This window comes from Sinohyriopsis cumingii, chromosome 10 (genome assembly GCF_028554795.1).
Source record: "Sinohyriopsis cumingii isolate HCF-2022 chromosome 10, ASM2855479v2, whole genome shotgun sequence".
NCBI classification, from domain to species: domain Eukaryota; kingdom Metazoa; phylum Mollusca; class Bivalvia; order Unionida; family Unionidae; genus Sinohyriopsis; species Sinohyriopsis cumingii.
In genome coordinates, this window is record NC_142970.1 from 98,304,722 (window position 1) to 98,329,041 (window position 24,320).

Genomic DNA, 24,320 nt, shown 5'->3' on the forward strand with positions numbered 1-24,320 from the left:
AGGGCAACTTCCTAATATTCTGGTTAGAACTCGATAAATTTAACTCATGATCAGTTCAGTCACGACTCAATTACGTGATTGTTTTGGGCATCAACTTTCGTAAATATATGCAAAATTCAATGACTTTTCACGGTCCGGATTTTTTAAAAATAATTTCTCCCGACTTTTCCCGTTAGCGTGGGAACCCTGTTAATATCAGTGTCTGTAACTGACATACAGACAGCGACGTTTGCACTAGATAACGTCAGAAAAGAACAACAACTATATTAGACACCAACGTAACATTTCTTTAAAATTTAATAAACTCAAAAATCTTCACTCAACAATCACTCATGTACAGTAAATAATAATAATAATAATAATAATAATAATAATAATAATTTTTATTCTCGATGGACGGCCGAGCTGAAAGCTCATCTCACAGATTCGAGATATAAAAATGTACATTATTTACATTATCACAGATTGGAAGATATAAAATGCGGCAAGTTCGTAAATGAATTTGCATGCAAAGACCGCAAGGTCTGTACATAACCTAATAACATTGGATAACATTTCTGCTTCTTATTTTGGGATATTGTGTGACTTTTTGTGGAAGAACGTGTGACTCAACAACGGTCTTCCAAGACTGGCAAGAGTATTTAGATAATATGATGCCAAGTTGTTTTAACTACATACTATATTTTACCCTATCCTTAACATGTTACCACTTCACTTTCTCAAATAATGTGTAAAAGGATGTCGAATAATTGTCATGTACGAGATTTCTAACCAGTAATTTGCAGACCTACAGCTAGACAAAACAAAACTCGAGTTGACGACCATCACATTCTATAAAATTGCACTGGCACACATATATGCCTAGCTATTTGTATTTGAAACCAAATTATATGAATACTGGAAGCTTGTCTGAAGCGTTCCGAATAATGGTTATTGATTATTCATTATTTATAAACTGAAAACTGAAGGACAATGAAAGACGATAGAAAAAGAAAGTTGTATCGTTGAATTCAATCTGCATCCATAATGAAAGATATACACGAGATAATAAAAAGTACATGTATCAAGCTGAATTTTTAACGAGGTATTTTTGTGACGTGATCATAATATCGAAATAGCACTAATAAAAAAATTATAAAAAAAAAAGAAATCCTAAGCATATATTCAATCTCATAAAAGACATCGTGGATCTGGCAATGAAACAATTGGATGCATTAAACAACAATTCGTGGGACTGTATAATGATCCCATGATGAACGAAATGCTGTAAAATGTGACAGCAAAGTAACAAAAACAAGTCAAGCGAGCTTTTCGCAATCTTCCTAGCTTCATGAAGCTTATGATAGAGAAAGGAAAGAAATCATATCTTGGAAATACAAACATATAAGGGAAGACAATGAGCAAAAAAATATTACCAAAGGAAAAACTTTAACCAAAACCACAGCGCTGATTTTCCATGAATGTGACATTGATCCCTAGATTTAAGCGGTAAACAACCATTTCGTGCAATGAATAGTCATATGAAGATGCGAATCTATCAATGGTGTTTAGTAATTAAATTCAAATCCAAACTTTCAACCAAAACATTAATTTAAAGTCGACCGCGAAAATATCGACGCAGAGGTTACTGCAATGCCTCGTTCCCCAATAATGTGGTCTAAAGAATGAGAGATTACTCTGACCATGAAACACTATGGTATTCGAAAAAAAAAATAAACAAAAATATGCAAACTGCAATGTACAGTATTTAAAATACTTTAATTATGCCCATGTGTAAAATGTATTTAGCTCCTCTGACGACTCCATATACATTGCGGCAATATGGACGTATGTCACGGTATAAGAATTGGTAAAATATGGTCACGAACGCAAAATCTATCAACTGGAACACCATTTCTTAGGGGCCCCGAGTGGCCGAGTGGTCTAAAGCGCCCACCGTTACGGATCACTGCCATCTCACCTCTGTCTGCGTGAGTTCGAGTCTCGGATTCGGCTAATGTGGTTATGTGAGAAAGCTTGCCAGTAGCTTCTCGTGGGTCGGTGGTTCTTTCCGGGGGTGTCCCGGGTTCTTCCTCCACCATTTACACTGGCCGCCATGGCCTATCTTGTGCTGAAAAATGGCGTTAAACCCTACAACAACAACACCATTTCTTAAATAACTCACATAAACATTTCCTTGTGTTAATTGTGTATACTACAATAACAGAAGAAATGGTCCGGCCTAGAATAACAATATCGAATTAAATGCATTGCCCCACGAACTGACTGCAAATCCCTCCACGGACATGAAGGAAAATAAAATACAACCTTTATTTTAAACTCTGACGAGTAACGCTGGAAACTAGAAACTTGGTTCCAATAGGGCCGTAGGACTTGCATGTACAATGTTCACTTAAATGTGGTTTATAATGAAGTTAAACTAATTTATAGTTCTTTTTCTTAATTATAAAACAAATAATAAAATATGTATTGCTATTCACAAGTTAGAGTTGCTTATTGGTTTCAATGATAATGTTAACACATTAACGCGGTATTACGCTGATGAAATGCGAGCCAAGTACCGGGACTAACTGAAAATACCAACCATGGCTGGGCTGGTATTATATCCGCGACCCGTGGATTACAACAATCTACCAGCTTAGATGCCGTTGCTTTACAGGTGTCAATTGAATTGCTCTTCGTCAAGTTACGCGAGTTCGATTATAAAAGGTCAAATTAACCATTTTAACATTGTATATAGAGGCACGAACACCATTTTGAAGACTGGATGAAAGTTTTCCAAATGCAATTTATTGCAATTTAAAGTCAGAATCTGAAAGGCGACGGTAACATGCGAAGACAAGCACAATGCAAATTTGCCGACTTTTCGTCTGTGCAATATGTAAAAATACAAGTTTTAATTTTGATCAGTCAACTGATGACCGAAGTCATTAATCCATCATTTGCTTTTCAAATGTCCTGTCACTGTGAACTTGCACTCCTTTCAGGGCCATATTATAGGCCAGGCAGTTTGGATAGTCCCTCCAGGGATACCGCCATTTGTGAAATGGTGATGGTGGTGGTTGTGGTTGGGCACTTTATGATGAAGGGCCTCCTACCACCTTAGTTAATGTGAGACTTTTTTACAGGCAATGAGAGTCGCACATACACCAAAGACGGGTTAATATTGACTACTATACGACAATACGAACTTCATAATGCAAAGTTTCTTGCACGGTCTACGAGTCGTTCCTCTAAGGACATAAAGTGTATACATGTGTGCGTGTGGAATGCAAACTGTAACTCAACCATTCTCCCATAATTTATTTCTACTTGTGTAAAGTCCAATCTTGCAATTAACTTAAACGTACACGTTTCTCTCTGATCAACGTCCTACTTTTTGTTGGCTCCAATATCTATAGCTACCGTATTTATACGCGATTACGTAAAGGCAGAATTGAAACCTGCACAACCAATAACTTTTAAAATGTATGCACTTAATTTAAAAACAAGTCGCTAATAATGAATAAACACTTTGGACGTCTATTTCACAGGTAAATCCTGGGAACCAAAAGCAAGAGGATATGTAACGAATTGATTTATTTACAGTTATTTTCACTTTATGTCTTTGTTTTTTTGTATTATTGGTACTGAAGTTAGTCATGTATTCAAATTTAGATAACCCAATCCGCGACACCAGCGCAAAAATAGTATCTTCTTCAATGACCTAAACTTCTTATAGCCTTAAAGGACAAATTCATGATAAAAAGGTTCAGAGGGCTAAACAATACTCTGTTCGAAGCCTTTCTGCCGCCATCAACTTAGGGCTATCCAGATTTAATTCAAGTAGCCCAGTTGGCAACTACATTAAAAATCACGTTTCACATCTTTTTAACATAACAATTATTTGATAAAGAAGAATATTTATAAATGACTCGGTAACAATATCGCATTATTGTGCCTTCTTCTAACAATGCCCATGAAAGTCCTACATGAACGAACCATTTCTTCGTCGAAAGTTAATTGTCCAATGTACACAAAATAACAGACGTAGTACCACTCACCCACCCTACCTCGTTTGCAGACTTCACAATTTTAAATATTAGAAACTGTCTTCTACATAACATGGATATTCGTAACTTACAAACATTAATGAACTTTTTCAATAAACAAATATATTAACCAAAATCAATAGGCGAACTTTAAAAAAAACAAAAGAAAAACTTTTATGATTATATAACATAGGCATGAATGCTATGTACAAATGGCACGACAGCAACGAATGATCCACATTTAAGTCAAAGGAACATCATCCAGTGATAATGTCAATACTGACACACAAGGCCGTCAAGTACAAACTGGTGAAACGATACAAAAAACTCATTTAGATGGACATTAACACACACAAGGAATTTTAGTTTCCCCGACTTGTAGGAAATAAGGATTATAATAATCTCCTGTCTTTCATATTCTTTGATACGTACAGTGTGCGTCTCACATGCACTTGTAAAATTTAGATAATGAAAGCGCGTGGTTTATGCCACTGTGTTCAAGTGCATCAATGTGTTTACGCGTTCTTTTTAAACAAGAGTCCCTAACTCACAGAAATAATTGCCAGGATTATTCAAGATAAAAATGATCCTGCAAGGTGTTTAAACCATCTTCAACTCGTCACAAACTCGAAACATACTAAACTTGGTAACAAAACTACTTTCTTATGTTCGTATTAACATGTTCACATCGCATCTGCAAGTAATAAATATAAAAAGTATTACCTCCTTAGACCTTGAACCTGATATCCTTGGCAGAAGATAATTCAGTTTATCTCGGACAATATCAAGTTAAACCAGCTTGCTACTTTGACGAAGTCAATAAACAAAATTTATTGGGGGTGCTGACTGGTGAGTGGGGTTAACTGAAGCGCTTTCAGTCAAGGAAGTTTTCAGATAGGTCCACAGACTGGCCGAAAATAATCCATTCATGTTTATTTATGTCATGCTGACACCAAGTACAACCAAAAGTCTGGTCAAGACCATTGACCATACAATCAATGTCGGAGTGAGATCAACATGTTCATTTGAAAGTACCTAAATACAATGGTATTATTATAAGTTGCTGTGTTCATATGATTAATAAGAACACAAAAGCAAGCAATGATCTTTAAGCTGACCACAAGTTTAATTATGTCTGGTTTTAAAAATGCTTCACAATGTGTGAATATGCTGGTCATTTATTTGTACACGGTTATCATTCAGAACGAAATAAACGTTTCAAGCTGCGTTTCTGTGAAAACGCACTATGCCACCATTCATGCAGAAGTAGTAATGCTAACAAGTTTTTGTTGCGATGGTTATGCTGCCATGTTGGAGGTCACGTGAGCACCATTTAAATCAAAACTAATTATATATAGCTGCACTGTTTTAGCGAAAACCTAATGTGCGTAAGACCATCCATTCTGGAGACCTTTTATGGAAATGCCAATGTCGAAATGGAACAACAAAAAGCTCTGGCGTACATGTCAGTGCTTTATCAGCACGATTTTAGTTTATTACCAAGCTGATATCGCATGACTTTCACTGAAAACGCCATGATCATCCCTTCAGGAATTGTGGCAACATTTTTAACATATCCGTTGTGGCAGCCATTATGGATGTCTGAGGTACATTATTTTATTTAAAAGACAACAAGAAATCATAAGATATCTTTTAGTGAAAACCAAATGTCATTACAGCAATCCTATCAAAAGAGGGTAGCAATGACAAGGTTTTCAAGATGGCCAACATATCGGTCATACTGGATATGTTATACAGGTAGTTTCATTTAAGCCAATAAAGTAAATGAGTCATCTAGTTACAGACATCGTTTGCGAAGAGCAGAGATAAGACGATTTTCAAGACGACTCCTGTGGCGGCGATAATGGATGTAAGACAGTTACTCTTTTACTATTAAAGATATTGCCAACACTCGCGTTTGTTCTTTTTGATTATCAAAAACTTAACGTGAATATTTTAAGAAGTTTACCATTTTACAATATGATCATATAATGAATAACTTCGTAGTCTGCAATGTTTCGTGTGTGATTTCGGACGACAGATGGACGACGGACCAAAAGCGATCGCATAATCTATTCAGCTCTAACAATAACGTCAAAAATTATTAACTTGTATTAAAGATAATGTCAACAGTCGTGTTTGTTCGTTTTGATTATCACAAAGTTTATGTGAGAATTTTCACAATACTAAACTCCTAGATGCTAGACATAGCGTTCAAAATTCATCCAAAGTTCTGCCAGTCGTCGTTGCTGATTGATTAATTTCCACTGACATTAGTAAGCATCTTTTAAAGACGCAGCAGTCTCAGTCTCGTTTTCTTCTTCTGCCATGTCGGGCTGTGTCTCGAATGGACGGAGAGTTCCTTCAGCGTCAATGTTGGGCCTTCTTGCTTTGTTTTGTTTGTCAAGGAAGATGTTCCAAAGGCAGGTGACGAGATCAATTATGACCAAATCTGTGGAGTTCTTGGAGATAACACGTAGAACAAAAACACCATCATCTCTCAAGTAGTAGTCCGCGAATCGGTAACAAAGCTTCTTATCAAAAGTGTTCTCAAGCTGTAAATTGACTTTTAGGTATTTCTTCACATACTGGAAACGATTTCTTTTCAAGGAAATAATGTATATCCAATTAAAAAGGTTGAAACATGCAAGTGTAGCGACAAAGAAAAACCAAAACCACAGAAATATGAAAACCTTTTCGTTGAAGAGATTGATCGATAAAACACACTGGATGGTCCATCGTTGGAGATTCTCCGATTGTCTGACCTGAAAGTCGCAGTAAGTGACACGAGGAAATCTTGGACTTTCTTTCCAATGATCATTCTTTTTCAGGGAGTCAATAAGTTCGAAACCATACATGTTATAGTTTGTGGCAAGGAATGCGTTAAGAAGGAAGAACTGTGCGATGACGTTGCCAAGAAAGAGAACTTTTGTGACCAGGAAGAGAGCGGTAAGGTACTTTCCTGTTCTTTTACTACAGATGAAACAACAGTAGCGTACTATTTTATCGCGAAGCCGAACAAGGCGCCCATATCTGTATGTCCTTTCCGTGTCCATCCATTTATCAAGATGTAAGGCAAGATGGCGAATGGTCTGTTCACGATCTTCAGACGATCCAAGTTGGGTCTTTGAGGCCATTTCAACAACTTTATCGAGGTTAATTCCTGCCCCATCGTGCAGCATTTTCCAGATGAGATGTGGCAGCTTAAAGAGAAAGGCCTGCAAAGCAAGTATCAGTGGAACCCATTGGTAGTACGTGATCTCAGTGTCTTTACGCTTTGACACATCGAACGGAATAGGTTCTTCCCACGACACGACATACGTGCTGGAGGTCCAGCAGAAGTATTCCGCATATTTTTCGTACCAGCCCCTAAACTCGGAAGGGTACCAGCAGTGTATCGGGTTGCCCACATATTGACTCGTAGTGGAGACGACGGCAAAAATGACTAAGATAAGCACGGTGTACACATGACTCACCCGGTCGATCAAATCATCGTTTCTACTCCCACGAAATTTCGTGAATGATGGAACAGCGTCCAAGATACCGCTTACCCTAAGGAAAGAGAGGGAAACAGTCATAAGCACCCTTTCAGATTCGTACGAGAAGCCTTATAAATTCCATTACCAGAGTTTGGCAAGAAGGGTCTATTTCCTACAGCAGTAGAAACGAGTAACATTAAGTTCTTAATTTTCTTTAAGGATATCGGAATGTAAAACGAAATGTATAAGGCCTCTGTGTATTATTACTATTATCATTAACAAATTTCTTTAAAATCTAGAATTAATCACAAACGCCCAAACCACTGCAAACTTGTTAAGTTCAAGCAACATATTAAGCAAATGTACTGTATTGAGTCTCGGTGATTTGTAAACCGTTTTTCTCTACCATAATCTATGCACACGATACACAGGATCTGACCTTGCAGGTATCAGTGAAAGATCAGCAGCCTATTCGGATCTTTTTACAGATATACGATTGAAGGGAGATAACTGGAAGGAGGGTGAGCGGTCTTGGATCCTACACGATAAATACGAACTTCGGACTAAAATACCTAAATTAAAGGTAGCACTTCCCTACATGACGAGTCTTCAAGTGATTTAAAATACCGTTCTCATTTGCTAATTATATCCTGCCATAATGGACCGTCTATTGCTGCAATATCATGCGGATGAAGATTTTCCATACTGTTTTTATCGTACATTGTTTGCTTGTGAATCTAGCGCAAGAACTATTTTATGCAGCGTTTTGGACACTTGAAAGCAAACCAGTCCTAACATCAGTTGTGCAACAGTGAATCTTCCAAAAAACTGGGCACAGAGCCACGTTCGTACTATTGGGGGGGGGGGAGACTAGAAATCCACAGCACAAAATGACCCGGACAATTTTACGTAAGGTCCAAATATACATGACGTTGCTCATCCGGGTAAGTGGCATGCGATGTAGGCGTTGGAATACATAGCTGCTAGTGTCGCTGATCATCTTTTGTTTAGACTATCGTAGAAATTGCATGAATCGCACGAAAAACGACGGAGTATAAATGCTTGAAAAACATGCGACAAAGCTACTTTAAAAATGTTCATTGTCATATTGCAAATTGAAAACAAAACAGCAACAAAAATAAATCTGGAACAGCCACCAACTATGCATTTCACTGTTACAGATGGGGATGGAATGGTGGATTGAGTTTGACGTACATGTATTTGTTGCATGATACCTTGGCAATGTAACATTGTACTGATATCCCATTTAATAACTTTTGTTCATAAACCGTGTGCCACTGAAACGGTCCATACGTGATTATATTAAAAATATAATTTACAGAACGTTTCACACAATGTGCGACATTCGAAAACTCCATGCACATAATTATGATGATCAAATGTTTATGAGTATACTGCCCGATTCATTCTATCCTTTTTTAAACAAATGGGCTGAATAAGTGTACTTTAAGTGTAGTATTTTATTCGCCTTACTTATGAAATATCACTCTTTAAAATTCGTAAACTACTGTAACGCGCGTGCCTCAAACCTCAGCAGTATCACAAACGGTCTTGTTTAATACATTATGGGATGGGGTGTAAAAGGTTACTGGTTGCTTTCTAAACGTTTGTATAATTCGATGCACATCAGCAGTGACGCATACATGTATCTTGGGAGTTATCTTCGGAATATTGAATAAATAAACAGTCAACCAAAGTTTAAACCAGCACTGTCGCTGGGCCAGTCCAAATATAATGATATCGGCCACGGTACCATAACAATACAACAATGTGTGTGCAACCACTAATGGTCCACACAGACTCATGGATGTGTCCTACACCCCCACCCACCTGGGCCCATTCCTGCATTATTAACTTGAATACCACTCATATTTCCACCAAGAGTAACCACAACGGATCATTGGTTTAGGTGTTGGACTCCCGACTTGCATGGAGCGGGTTCGAGTCCCACCAGTAGTCAGCCTCATAATTTCTCAGCATACCCGTAAAGCGGAAATTTTCTATGCTTTTCGAAGTTAAGAAGAAAGCGTTTCAGGAGAAAAAAATATTAGGTTATAATGTTATTTAAATTCAAACCACAGCATACAAAATGAAAATAATGTACGAGTAACGGCAATAAATATATGAAAATGCATAATAATTAAAGCACAACACAAATCATAAAATAAAAAGACAAATGTTTCGGACACTCTAATCAGATAAATCTAGAAAATGTCTAACTTGTTAATCATATATAGCAAACATGTTTGAAAATGTTTAACAATTTAAATGACAAACTTTGAACAATGTTTATGCGCAGCAAATAAAGGTGATAATTTAAACATGCGTTTTAAAAAATTACATCAAAACTGGCCGGGAAGCAATTTCGTCAAAAACGTATGCGTGTGTTCGTGTGCGTGTGTGATTTGAATTTCTAACGTAGCTTTCAGAAAAGTTCAGTCATATAGCTACTACGTCTGCAGTGTGGCAGCTTATTACGATGTCTACCACTGCGGCATCATGCCGCAGACATAATGCATCATGTCCCACATTGTCAAATTATCCTGACACCAGTCTGACCAGTCCTAGCACTAACCTCTCAACAACGAGTACCAAGTTAGGCCGCTGCTAGTGTAAGTGTTAAAAATCTTTGATATCACGCTGCAGGGAACCAAACCCGCAACTTCCCGCGTCTGGGGCGGACGGTCTAACTACTATAGGCCACTGGAGCGCTGCTCAATATTTGCTAGAAACTAGTAGCGTCACGTTAAAAAATAACAAATCACATAAATTTGTATTGATAACCGACAGGGGGAGGGAGAAAACGTTATCTACGTAACTATAGGACCATTAAGTCCAAAGCTATGAGGTAGTTTTATCACAGTTTAGGGCAGGAGTAGTGGAAAGCACATAATTAACATGAGCAAGACATATCTGGAACAGTGACTTGGCGACGTTTACGTACCACTAAATTAAAATTACAATGTCGATATCGTGTCAGACATATACCGTACACGTTGTTTCTTTGTCTTATATCAAAGCGTGTGTAAGACGAATAGGGTAGGTACGAATTAGGAGGATGTGACGCCACAAGTAATGACATCATGCCTAAAAATAGCCCTAGGCGAGCGAAAAGGACAAGCTATGTAACACGGCTGCTAAGTTTCTGTCGGCAGAGTTAAACGAATAAGATCTGGGCAAATTGCGCAACATCCTAACACTAAGTCCCCTTTTGTAAATACCGATATGAGCAGGGCAACATTTCAGTGTAAGCATTAGATGTGTACACTCCAGTTTTGTTCGTAAGCAATATGGCCGTGCATGTCTGGTCTTATGGGTAAATACTTCTATTGCAACAAGACGAATGGGTACCCTGCCATAATGAGTTGTAATCACTTTATGAGAAAACAATTGGAATATGGATTATCCCTTGTTTTGTTAAGTCGCTGATTGCAACTCTAGCTGAATGATAGTATTACAAGAGCTGCTAAGATTCTTGAAAATGGAACACAGCTACATGTAAACAAATTACGTCACAGAGCCATTGCGCTAATCTGCCAGAACACAAAGAGTTTTGTCGCACTATCTGCCAAATCGAACCTTGTATAAACTTTTCTGAGGTACGAGGATCTGCCCATTTTACTGCGATAATGCACAATGGCATCAAGATTAAAATCTTAAATGGTTTCAAATTATATAAGTATGCAACGGTAGTATGATCGCCGAACAGTTTGCCCGAAGAGTCATACCTTGTGTTCGCTGGAATTTTTTGGACAAAAAGGAAACCGTAATCTATTCTGACCACTTCGGCTATTTATACTAATGGATAACCATACGATTGATTCGCAATTTCTCGGCCAATCCTTGTTTCGCAAATAGTAAGTGTGGTCCGAATGCAAATGGAATGGCCCTTTCAGTGGCGACATCTAAGCGGGATATAACAATAATTAACACCTAATATAATTTGAAAATGAGGATGATAAAGTATTTCCGTCAATTAAAGCAATTTTGTTACTGAAGCATACAAAATAAATGATTTTTCCACATGTTCATATTCTTAGTCGTTCGATCGTTTAGTGCTGTATTGTTCCGTCATCAAGGATAGCATTTGACGTGCCACGTGACATGGTGCTTAAAAAAATTCACAATGTATCTCAAACAGAATGTGTTGTGTTTTTAAAAGTGTATAACCCTTTACAACGAAATAATTTAAGACACTAATACACCGCCTGACAATGGACAATGCTACGGAAAGTCATGATGTTGTTGTTGTAGGGTTTAACGCCATTTCTCGGCACACGATAGGCTATACATGGCGGCCAGTATTAATGACGGAAGAAGAACCCGGGAAAACCCCGGTAAGAACCACCGACCCACGAGAAGCTAACTCAAAGTCAAGATTTTGACCTTGAAATCTGTCTAAAGAAATAATTAACCGGAGTACACGGCCTAACAAGCAAATACACATGTACAAAAATCACTTAGAAATGAATAGACAACAATATAAACTACTGTCGGAATGCAGTTACCTATATGCAATATGAGAACGCCAGTGTTGCATTGAGAATTTATCTTCAAAAGCATTTTATTTTAAAATTTAAAATATGAGTACTGCAAACCGCTGATGCCATCCATACTGGTAGACTATTTGTAAAGTCTAATGATGATATATAGTGAATGCCTTCTGAGATGTAATCTCAAAAGTTACTAAAGATTCAAAATAGGAAGTGCCTAGATGTGCTTTTAAGCCTTTTATATGCAAGTAAATCGAGTGCTGCATTTGCTTCAACCAGACTTGTTAAAAATGACCTTGCTTAATATATTTACATGCTTCCGTTAGTATTTTTTTTGCTTTAAAATCAATGTTTCGACTGCAATGTCTCCTTTGTGTTCATGTCCTTCTTGCATGTATTCATAGTCTGGTGGAATGCCATTAGAACGTGTCTATTGAAGACTGTCAGTGTCTATAAAGTGTCTATTGAAGACTGTCAGTGTCTATAAAGTGTCTATTGAAGACTGTCAGTGTCTATAAAGTGAATGAAGATGGCACTGTCCGATTAGTGAAGCTGAGTTTCTGTTTTCACCAATCTAGCTACTTTTGTGTATGTGCATCTTGAAAACAAATTATACCTCAGAGCAATCACTGAGTGAAATCATGGCAGTCTTTCCATAAATAGGGCACGGTTGAAGCCAATGTACATGTAGTTATTTTCGTTAGATTTACATTGTTCTGGTCGACTATTTTTATATGTATACATCCTAGGATAGCTTGAAGTACTCGAGTCTCTGACATAACATAACTCTGAGCGAGAAGAATGTGAAATGAAACGCAATTATATCTTAACCAATCAGAACTGACAATAAAACGAAACTGAAACAATCATTTCCTAAACAAGCACTGCTAAGAACAAAGTGAACCGAAATGCATTTATTTCTTAGTCAATTACTGCAAAATTCTAAAAATGGTTAATTCAAGCGAGTCAAAAAGCCAATCCGATTAAAGTCGGACCCCCACTAGCCTCGGTGAAAGTGTAGATCTGGTTTTAATCTGATAGCGCAAATATAATGTGTACATTTCAGCAAGCCGACAACGTGCTGAATATACGTTGCATCTCTCATATAATAAAAGTTTGAACTGAATTAATCAACGCCAAAGCACTTAAAATAAAATGTTACGCGCGAAGAATAAGATGACATTCTTTTCTTTGTGTTGTACAGGAGTTCCTGTGGTGATATAATTGCATGAGCGCAGTGTTTTTATACCCTTTGGCTGGCCTACAGTAACACTTTCCGTCATTGTCCTTTTGTGATGCTTAGTGAAATAATGGCTATTATGGCCTTTTGGATGACCCATGGTCATAAAAGCTACAACAGAATAGCCGCAGGATGACCGTTTACAGTCTCAACATGCATAGTATTAGTAACACCGCATCAATACTGATGTGTCCATAATTCCAAAAAGAACACCACATTTCGACGATGAGAAAGCCCACATATGAAAATTGCAAAAGAAGTGTCAATTAAAGGTTAAATCGACCCAAACGAAACAGACCCATCATTTAAAAAACATATTCAAAAGGGTTGATTTAAATTTTGCCAAAAGATCTTCAAAATTTTATACTGTTGTAGAAACAAGGACTGAATTCTCTGTAAAATCAACTTGTCTTCTTGTAGTTCGTTAAACGAGTCCCCAAACCTGTATTGATATAGGGGCTAGAACAGTAACATATATAATACAATGGACGAGAATTTTCATTTCAACTCTGAGATTCAACAATTTGGACTACAAATTTGGATTAAAACGAATATCAGTCCGTTTTCTAATCTGGGTTTTCTCCGAATATGCGCACCCCATTTTTCATATTTGGGACATTTAGGTTGGGGTTTGTGGGGTCGCTGCAACTGCAGATCGAAACTTTGGAATTTGCCGCGGCGGTGCGATAGCGACATATATTAGTCGCTTACATCGACTTATACCTGCATGAAATCGATAGAAAAATGATTTATTTTCTCGTTATGTCTTTATTCCGCCGACAGACTAGACAAAACTACGGCACTGATGAAACCTGACCGGTACTAGCCATTTGTATTACTAGTCACTTCACGAATCTCAAACGACATCGGAAGTCCATTAGTCACGTCATTTCAACAATAAACTCCATTTTAATGTTGTTGTAGACAAATTCAATTATATTAAATTAAAGCCAGATACCTTTTGTAAAAACCAGCAATCTGGCCCGACTGATTTATCAAGCAGAGAGCACATGTCAAGGTGGTAGTCCCGTGATGCAACAAAACTCCAGAAGTTGTTCTCGGAATATATAAATATGGAAAACTTTTGTGTTCTTTCGTTTTTGTATTTTGATTACAACCAGGATACGAGTTTCATTTTTTTTCTTCATTTTTTTTATTTTGTCTCGACAACATTTGAAAATGTGGGTTGCTAGTGTACTCATCCGACTAGCAATGCAAATCGCGAGCACCAGGTCACGTTTCATCAACTCCGATTTTAATAATCACAATCTCTGAGACAACAAGTAACTTTCATATCCACCTCATGCATTTATCACTCGATATGTTTGCCTCTTGTGATGCTAAAGTGGTTTTCATAGCTTCCACGTAAGGACAGATACGGATATCAAGCTGACTGAAAATAAGTCTACTAGATGAATCTAATCCACTGGTCGTTTGGATTGACTCAGCATACATGTTTATTGCATGCACTCAAATGATGCATATTCCCGGTCCTGTCCCCGAATTTCATCAACATTTGCGAAATTCAAGGTCTTTTTACGGTCGGAATTTTTTACTCATGTCTCCCGACTTTTTCCCGACAGCGTGGGAACCCTGTATTTATTTGAGTGAGAACTTTGTAGTGCAGTCCAAGAAGGTCTTTAAATAAGTGTAGTGAAACAATGTTGTTATGTCAATTGGACTTTTAGTTAAAAATCATTTAAAATAAATTACAGGAATAAAGAACATCGTGATAATAAGAACCCTTTTAAATAATAAAAACCATTTTAAAATCGATCTTAAATGCCCCCCACTCTTCGGAAAAATACCGTGATTTTAACTGACAGCAAAAAATGTGTACCCCGTGTTAGAACACGAGCTATTGTATCGTTAAATTGACATTATGCGACAGAAATGATACAAATATTCAGGGCATGGACTTAACGACAAGTGCAAACATCCTGTGTTACTACTCACTTTTAAAAAAATTATTAAATGATCATATGTTGACTGAAATTCGGGCCGGAAGGGGAGTCCGGATTTTAAAATAGTTCAAAGAACAATACAACTAGAAATCAGAAAAAAAACCAATTCTAAAATGGATCTTAAAAGAACAGTTCATGCATTAAATCACAACAATAGGTTAATAAACATTGCTAAAGACATGTGCAAATAAATATCCTTGCATACAGGTTGCTAGGCAACAAGAAGTATATACAAAGTGACCTGTAAGATTAATTTAATACTGCTTTAATAAATTGATTAAAAGTTAATTTGCTTTATTAGTTGTTTTTTTTTTAATAAGTAAGGCATTTATTTTATAATTTAAATAATTGTACCGGCACGACATGTTATTATCTCTTTGTCTGAGACTGGAGCTACAAACGTTTAAGTTTAGAAATGAGGTAGTAACTCGTGTGACGTCACACTGAAGGCCACCGCTAAACTGCGCCTATCCGGGTTTATAAACGGAATGCAAATCCGACTGACATTCATTGTCAGTAACAGCGCATTAATTTACACAACTCCGACACTGCTGAGATCGAATCGTCCTGTTGACTCAGCAATTATATAATGTTATGTGCGATGAAATAACACGCCAGGTGAATATACTGACCGGTTAGCGTCTCATTTTAATAGAGTATTCAATTACCGGCATCACTGCTTACGAATATTAAATAGTGTACCATTGTTACTAATTGATATGCATTGTATTTAATAACAAGACATCTTACTACAACACATTATCGAGGGCAATGTACACGACTTTACAATTATGATTATTTTAAAATCTGACGTATGGTATAGGATTTGGTCTCAGGCAGAGATGACAATATATGATTTTATATATCCATGATCCTTTGTAATTATTATACATATACACTAAAATCATAATGCCATTTAACCGCGATTTCCTAAGATTTATTGAAGTTTCACTCGTACACATCGAAATGTGTCTTAAAAAGTTTTAAAATATACCTGCAATGTCGTTAATCATTGTCCAGGTTATAGCACGTGTGAACACTAGAAAGCCCAAAGCTGGAGGTGGAATAAGTGTGATACAACCAAGAATTGTAGTATTTACATCATCTTTTCTCCATAGTTGGTTGGTTAAATTTAGACCATGGGTTCTACGAAGAGATCTGCATTCTGGCTCCCAACTATGGTTAACCTCCCGATGACCCTCCCATACCCGTTTAGCCCACCCCTCCCCATTCCCCCGATAAGTAGTTTGAGTTTCATCTCACCCTTGCCACCCCATGTTTGATATTTAGACATTTCTGTTAGGGTGTAGGGTTAGAGCGCATTCCCTATCGAAAAGTTGGAATTCGCCGACACCACTTGGTGTCGGCATGGGATAGCCACTTTCTAGCCGACCCAGCACACTTGAACGACCTTTCATCGAGATATACCTGCATGAAATCTATAGGAATATGATTTATTTTCTCAAAAATCGTGAGCATAGCATTTGTCATGTCTTTAATCCGCTGACAGACTTGGCGAAAGTACGTCGTTGCTGAAATTTTACCTGGATCTGGCCAACTATACAAATCTTGGAACCTACACATCAATGACATCAGAAGTAATATAGTCACGTGATAGCGACAATAAACAAATTTCCCAAGTTGTTGGACATATAATTTGGGCATATTATATAGAAGTCACTTAATAATATAATGCACACTTACTTCTCAACATATTTATTCTGAGAACAACGAACAGAAACCTGTCGGGATCGCAGCAGGGTGGAGAAAACCATCTTCAAGAATTACCGAGCAATGTTTTTTGTTGGTGTCACGTGACTATCACATTGACACGTGCTTATCTAGTGAATCTGGTTTTCTTAAAAATTCTGCAACATTTGGGACCGTCGAATGACGTCACGCACCTGGGGAGGAGGTCACACATTTGTGACTGTGTGACGAGGGGAAGGAAATTGTTTAAAAAATGTGTGACGGGGCGGGGGGGGGGGGGGGTAGGGGTAAAAAAATCGGCCAAAATCATGTAACGTCATTTATGGATGGCCCCTTTACAAATTTTCGTCGTTGTTTTCACAATAAATATTTTGAGAATAGTTATGTTTTTTTTTATTTTTCTATACAAATTACATGACTTTTATTTATACGTCCGATTTGTTTTCCTACAGCAACACTAGAAATGGTCTGTTGTTGATATCACGTAACCGTATGACCCCTGATGTCACTGAGAGGTCGGTTGCGAGAATTTGGTTGTCACGTGACTAGGAATACAAATGGCCAGACCCAGGTCAAATTTTAGCAACGATGTCCTTTCGTCTCGTGTATCAGCGGATTAAAGACATAACAAATGCTATGATCGCAATTTCTGGGAAAATAAATCATATGCCTATAGATTTCATGCAAGTATATCTCGAAGAAAGGTCGTTCAAGTTTGCTGGGCCGGCTAGTAAGGTGTCGGCGAATTCCAACTTTTCGATAAGGAATGCGCTCTGACCCTACACACCAACATAAATGTCCAAATATCAAAAATTGGGTGGCAAGGGTCAGAGGGAACTCGGACTACCCGACAAGTAACGAAATTTTTGCATCAACATAATCTATTTATTAAAAACTATTTATATACATCACGTGTACTACTCAGCTGACCGCTCAGGTGACCTAAGTGGTTACAGAGTCCACCTCGGATGAGGGACGTCGTGGGTTCGAACCAAGGCCCTGTCCAGTCAAACCAAACACTTATAAAACGGTACAAAGAGACTGGGACTGGTCGGACTGGTGTCAGGATAACGAAACTGGATGCTAAATGCCTGTGTCATGATGCCCAATTGCTAGACATCATTATAAACTGCCACACTGAGGTCAAGGGGGCTTTGCCAGGGCTGTTTAGAAATGACTTTTCGAACAAGAGCACATGGTGAACCCGGAAACAGTACTACATCAAAGCGTTAATAGTTTAAACAGCGACAAATGTGTCACGTGTCAGCTTGGTGAATGATGGGGCATTTTCTCTTCATCCTCACGGAATCTATGGTACTAGATTCTGTAATACTTAGTGACCGTAATAATTCAATTATAAACTTCTGCTGAAAGTAAATCCAAAATTTTAATAGTTTAAATGTTTACTAATCTTATTTGTGCAAAGATTCATTGTTCAATTTTTCTTACCTTCATTACATACAGGCAACATACAAACGGAAATTTTAGAATGATGCAGTTTTGACATCAGATCAATCCGGTTTATACTAAATTCCACATCTATGTATGATTTTTCAAATAAGGATACGGCAAAAATCGCGTTAACATTATAATACTACGTATGGTTATGGGGGCCCCGAGTGGTCTAAAGCGCTCTCAGTTACGGATCACTAGCATCTCACCTCTGTCTGCGTGGGTTCGAGTCTCGGATTCAGCCAATGTGGGTATGTGAGAAAGCTTGATAGTAGCTTCTCGTGGGTCGGTGGTTCTTTCCGAGGTTTTCCCGGGTTCTTCCTACACCATTAATACTGGCCGCCATGTATAGCCTATCTTGTGCTGAAAAATGGCGTTAAACCCTAAAAACAGCAACAACGTATGGTTATGTACGGATAAGGATACCCTTTATATGAAGATGCGTATATGGCCAATACATTCGTTCTCTGTAGCAATTCCATGCTGCACATCAATCGTGTGAGAAAATCCACAAAATGATGCCATAGATTAAATATTTCCGGGACCAATCAGATTCTAACGTATATATGGAATCACAGAAACAACATGTACGTCTATGCGTCCGTCTATATTGAATCTTAGCTTTATGCTTCAGAACGATAATGGCTGGGTTCCACTGTCACGCGGAGAATTTGGGTCAGAAGTTTTAAAAAAAATCAAATCACATTTAAGTAAAACAAATAGAGATTATACTATTTTTAGCTGGGAAAAAAACTGATGGAAATCGGTCCTTTTCAAGAATGGACTTCTGAACACTCATTATTTAAATATAATCTGCTTCGGTAAGTGCGGAATAAAACAGAAGATCAAAAAATAAAACCGCAGCTAAGAAAATAAACAGAAAACAACAAAATATTTCTAAAATGGTAAAAAAAAAAATTTGATTTTAAATGGTGTTCATGGGATTTTATCCCGAATAGACCGAGATCTAAATGACTCGGACACATTTACAACTTTTGTCCCAGTGACTATATCATGTACTATGAACGCCGATTTTGGACACATCAAAATAAGTCTCGAGCAAGTTCATAAAGCTCAATGCAATCATCGGACAACTCGACCGTTACTAACTAAATATGCAATGCAGCACTCTCCCTTCCCCCGTAAACAGTTGACCCCGTTAAAGAACGCTTGAGAGGTGTAGCGCAAAACAAGTCTTTATTTTCGTAGTCCAGATCTTGAAACAGAATCTTAAAAGATAACGACGAAAGCTACGATATGCGAGTCTGTACCATATCACTGATAATAAGGCACTCGAAATCTTTCCAAAGGCCAAACGATTTATCCTGCCTCAAGCTCATTTTCACATAAGCAAACCTCTGCCATGAGGCCCAGCGGAATAGATGAATTCTGGTCCTACTATCTACCTAGGACTTTTTATATTTTATATTTACCTGTCTAAGCTAATGCAAACGTTACCAAAAAGTCCACGAAGACTTCCCTTTCCACTGTCATCATTGGTGTTGTATTCAAAATAAACGAATGCTACTCAGATGATGCGGTGCAGGCCTGGCCCTAGGATGAGTGGGGCCCAAGGTATTTGCCTGCTGCGGTGGGGTGGGTGGGGAAAATGGCGAGCGCAAAAGACAAAAGGAACGCCATTTCCAATCTCACAGCACTACAGTATTTAATACATATGCCACGCAACACTCTTCGTCTTTAACCTATAATCAAGCTTTGCATAGAGAGACTGCCTTCATACCTGATCATGCAAACCTGTCCGAATTTAATATCTACTAAAATGTACACGCACAATGTAAGAAAAACTCATCCAATCGTCGACATTCATTAAGTCTCGGTAAGGCTTATGAATAACGTGCATTTGGCAATAAACAGATATGGTTAGAATTTGAAACTGGGTAAAATAAAACATTTCAAAAAGCATTCAAATATATGTGACGAAATTTAATTCCTGACTAAATATTTACGTTCTCAACTAACGTCCATCTTCAAGTTAGTTGTGCAAAACGTTACGCAATTCAAGATATGTAGCAACTTTATATTGAATATAAAGATGGGATAAGAATTATTACTACACTTCCATTAAAACGGAAAATTTGTACATTTAACACAAAAAATTATTTGGCCAAATGACTATGAGCGATGTATAAAAATCATGTATGGCCATGTTTGAACTTTGATCTCTACTCACAATGAACAAGCAAGTCGTGATCACGGTCCACATAGAGTGGCTCTGGTTTTACCTCAGTTTTGTGCAATTTAAACGTCTACATGTTGTAGGTAAACAAGTCAGTCATAAAGATAACTATTACTCACATTTTGCCGTTTTCTTGTTGTGTTCCTCGGTATAACGGGACTCGAAATTACCCTCGCTCCCTCTGTTAACGTACTGCACTGACTTGGAAAAGACAGCACTGGGTTTAACCCAGTTAAAGTTTTGCCTCTTTGTTACAACAATCTTATCTTCACGGGGGATGATAATGCTCCCTTGGGTATATTTAAAATGGTTCGACCGACAACAGTGGTAGTCTATATAAAGGCTATATGTCGAAACTGGGCTGTCGCCTTTAGTGAGCCAATCACATGCTTTCATGTATACATGTGCGTAGTTTATTTCTTTGTCACGGATCGTGGAATTACGGGGGTTGTATCAAAAGTTTAATTTGAGGAAAATATGAGAGCTGTGTGAATTTCAAGGCCAAATTATAGAGAAATAGGCCGTACGGTTCTGCATACAGATCTTGAAAGTTAGGAAATGCGCCTATTTTGGGTCATTATCTGGAGAGCATGGTAGAGTATCATTTAAAATAACAAGCGAAAAATACGTAGGAGACCCTTAGCAAAGGTCACTTTCAAACAAAAAGGGAATGGAATTCGACTAGGATAGTTGAAGCTAATTTGGACCAACAACCCTGTACATTACACTAGGGAAAACAAATACCCCATGAAATATTTATTAAATAAATTTTGATCAAAATTATTTTACAAAGAGAAAACACACACACACGCACCTTATTGGGAAACAAAAAAAAAATCCAAACAAAATATAAACACTTATTTTGGGGGATATGGGAGAATTTTTCTGCCCCCCCCCCCCTTAAGAACAATACATAGTATGCTTTTGCATGTGTATTTTGGACACCTGCCTTCAAATCCTGAATAATTGTATGTTCTATTCTGTTGTAATGAGTAATACGATTAATAACATTATGGTTGGTATATAAAAGAAAAAAGGAACTCCTTGCTGGGTTGAAATATTATGTTTACTCTGGTATAACGTATAATGGCGTATTAAATGAGAGGTATATTAAATTAATTTGGACTGCTTATTGTAATCTCTTTCCATATCCGCTTATTTCTAATTATGGCTATGTAAAAAATAAAAAAAATAAAAAGAGACCTGGAACCATTCTCGTGTACAATTTCAGGTGATTAATTGTTCCATTGGATATTCTCGTTTAGAACAGTATCATATAATCTCGCACGTAGGAATAGGTCACTATAGAAAGTTATACAGGAAAGAAATGCTTTGTATATTATCGACTAAAAATATTATATAAATACAGTATAATTTCTCCTACTTTATGTATTCTAATGAGCATATCTGCAGTCGAACTACATTACGAAAATTTGTATATCTCGTTTTTGCAGCAAAAGACAGAGGTATTCTACTAAACAAGACTGATCAGTTTTATCCTTGTTTGTTGATGCGTATTTCTTGTAGCAGACATACTATTGAAAGTATTATATTAAAAATGTCCACACTTGTTTATAAACATCGCGTATGATCAAACCTGAGTAGGCGGACTACTATATTCTGTGAAAATTAACTAGTGATATACAAGTAGTAAAAGGAGACGATATACGGACAGTGGAAAACCCAGACAAAAAGGTCGTGGAGCGATATACGGACAAAATTTATACGGACAATGAAAATCCCAGTCAAAAAGACCCTGGGGCGATATACGGACAATGGGGGGAAATAAACATGGGGAATACTGGGCCTGTATACAGACAAAGGAAAGTGGAGTTGTTGTATAGGGACAATATGAATGGAACAGGTGACGTGACGTCACGGTACTGGAAATTGGTAACAATGTAACAAGGGGCTGACCTCAATCGGACCAAAGATCGGGGAAAAACCTAGAACACTGGGCGAGGTGGGACTGGCGGGACATATACATATATAACACATACAACATACATAGATTGATGAACATCAAACATATATATGACAAAGAGAATAAATATCTTTTCGAGGCATATGAGTGACCCTGAAAAGGGTCTTTGGTTTTCAACTATTTTCTGATTTCTTGTTTTTCTCCATCAGCTTCTTAATTTCTGTCCTACACTTCTTTTCTTCTTCTCATTCTTTTCGGCCTCTTTCTCCTTCTCCCCCTCTTCTTTCTTTCTCTTCTCATTATCCTCTTAATTTTCTATGTTTTCGTTCTTCTTCTGTCCTCTTCATCCTCCTTCTCTTTTTCTTGTTTCATCTCTTCCCTTAGACTTTCTCAAATTGTTTATTTTCATCTCGACTCGATGGGGACTGTAAGAATAGTCATCCTCATCCAGTTTTACCCGTATCTCTTCTATCATCCCCAAATTGTCCACGACTACCTGCAACGTCTCCATTTTATCAATTGTATCAGAAGGCTATCTTCTTTGAGTATTCCGTGTAGAATGGCGAGAATGATGATGATAAAAGATTTAAGTCGCCCATGCACAGAGTGCTTTCGCGACTGGTTAATTCTTGAAGGTCGAGATTCTTAAGTAGTCGGTACTGTAGGAATGGTGCCACTACAGTTCCGTGTGTATGTGTGAATGTAACACTTCTTAATTAATCTGTCTGGACGAGACAAGGTGGAAAGGTACACAGGAAAGGCGCTCAAACTCAAACAATTTCCAATCCGCCAACAAATAAGAGCGTTTTATTGAGTTCAATTAGTATTTCCAATCATAATTAATGCCAAATTTTTCTAACTAAAAGAATACGAGTTATTAATTAGGAAATAATCACACAGTTAGATTTAATCTATAATTTTTGCACATGTTAAGATATGATTTAACCAGATTATTCAACTACCAATCAAATTTGAGTTTATACACCGAACACTACCAAGTTGGAAAACCAGCCAAAGAATTAAACCTCCAATCAGTTGCAGCCTTTCATACCCACCATGTATGAGGTAGCCCAATTAGAAAAACTAGCAAAAGGATTCAACTCCCAATCAGATTCTGGTTAACATACCTGTCACCACCAAGTTAGAAAAGCAACCAAGGGATTCAACTACCAATCAAATTCGAGTTTACATACCTGCCATCACCAAGTAAGAGAACGAACCGAAATTTTTAACTGCCAATCCGATTTAGTTTTACGTAGTTAGTTCGAACAACTAATACACCGATCACGTTACACAAACAGCTCCTAACAAGCCAGGTCTTATTTATATTTCAAATCATGTCCAGTTATATTAATGGACAATAAAGCCAATAATGTGTAAGCCACCTGTGCAATTCTGCCAAATTGTTCGAGTTTCAGAATTTTCCTACATCTTAACTGTTGGAAAGAATTCTAGTACATAGTGTACGTTGAAAATACCCTACGATTTGTATTCGTTGTTATGTCTAAGCGACTTAAACAAAAATTTTGAAGTCACTATTAGGTGTAGTAAGTTGTTAATTTTGAAGCGGTGGATAAAGGATCAGATCAGTGTATTGGTATTATCGAGTGGTAATTCTAAGCCAAAGTGGAATCCCTTTGTTAATAGGCAACTTAGAGCCCCGAGAAGGGCTATTTTGGCAGGCTAGCTGAAAGTTCTCCTGCGGTCTTCTGTTTCTTTAATTTTCGTTGCACTTCTCTTGTCGTGTTTGATAGTATCTGGGAAGTGGTAGCCATGTATCGTCGACACGTAGTGTGCCGCTTCTACAAG

At 37.5% G+C, this 24,320-nt stretch overlaps 2 protein-coding genes across 2 annotated transcripts in view; both read right to left on the bottom strand.

Annotated features, from left to right (window-relative positions):
• The window catches only part of LOC149790706 (innexin unc-9-like), a 29,085-nt gene extending 8,240 nt beyond the window's left edge, over positions 1–20,845 (bottom strand). The window contains exon 1 of the mRNA XM_089972756.1: positions 20,707–20,845. Coding sequence (XP_089828882.1) covers positions 20,707–20,708 — 2 coding nt within the window. The 5' untranslated portion in view covers positions 20,709–20,845. The remainder of the gene's footprint in view (positions 1–20,706) is intronic.
• On the bottom strand, positions 280–20,838 carry LOC149790707 (innexin unc-9-like). The gene is made up of 2 exons (XM_089972754.1): positions 20,707–20,838; positions 280–7,583 (listed from the first exon to the last, which is right to left on the bottom strand). Coding segments are annotated over exons 1-2 (1,281 nt in total). The 5' UTR covers positions 20,709–20,838; the 3' UTR covers positions 280–6,304.
• Positions 20,846–24,320: the final 3,475 nt, after the last annotated feature.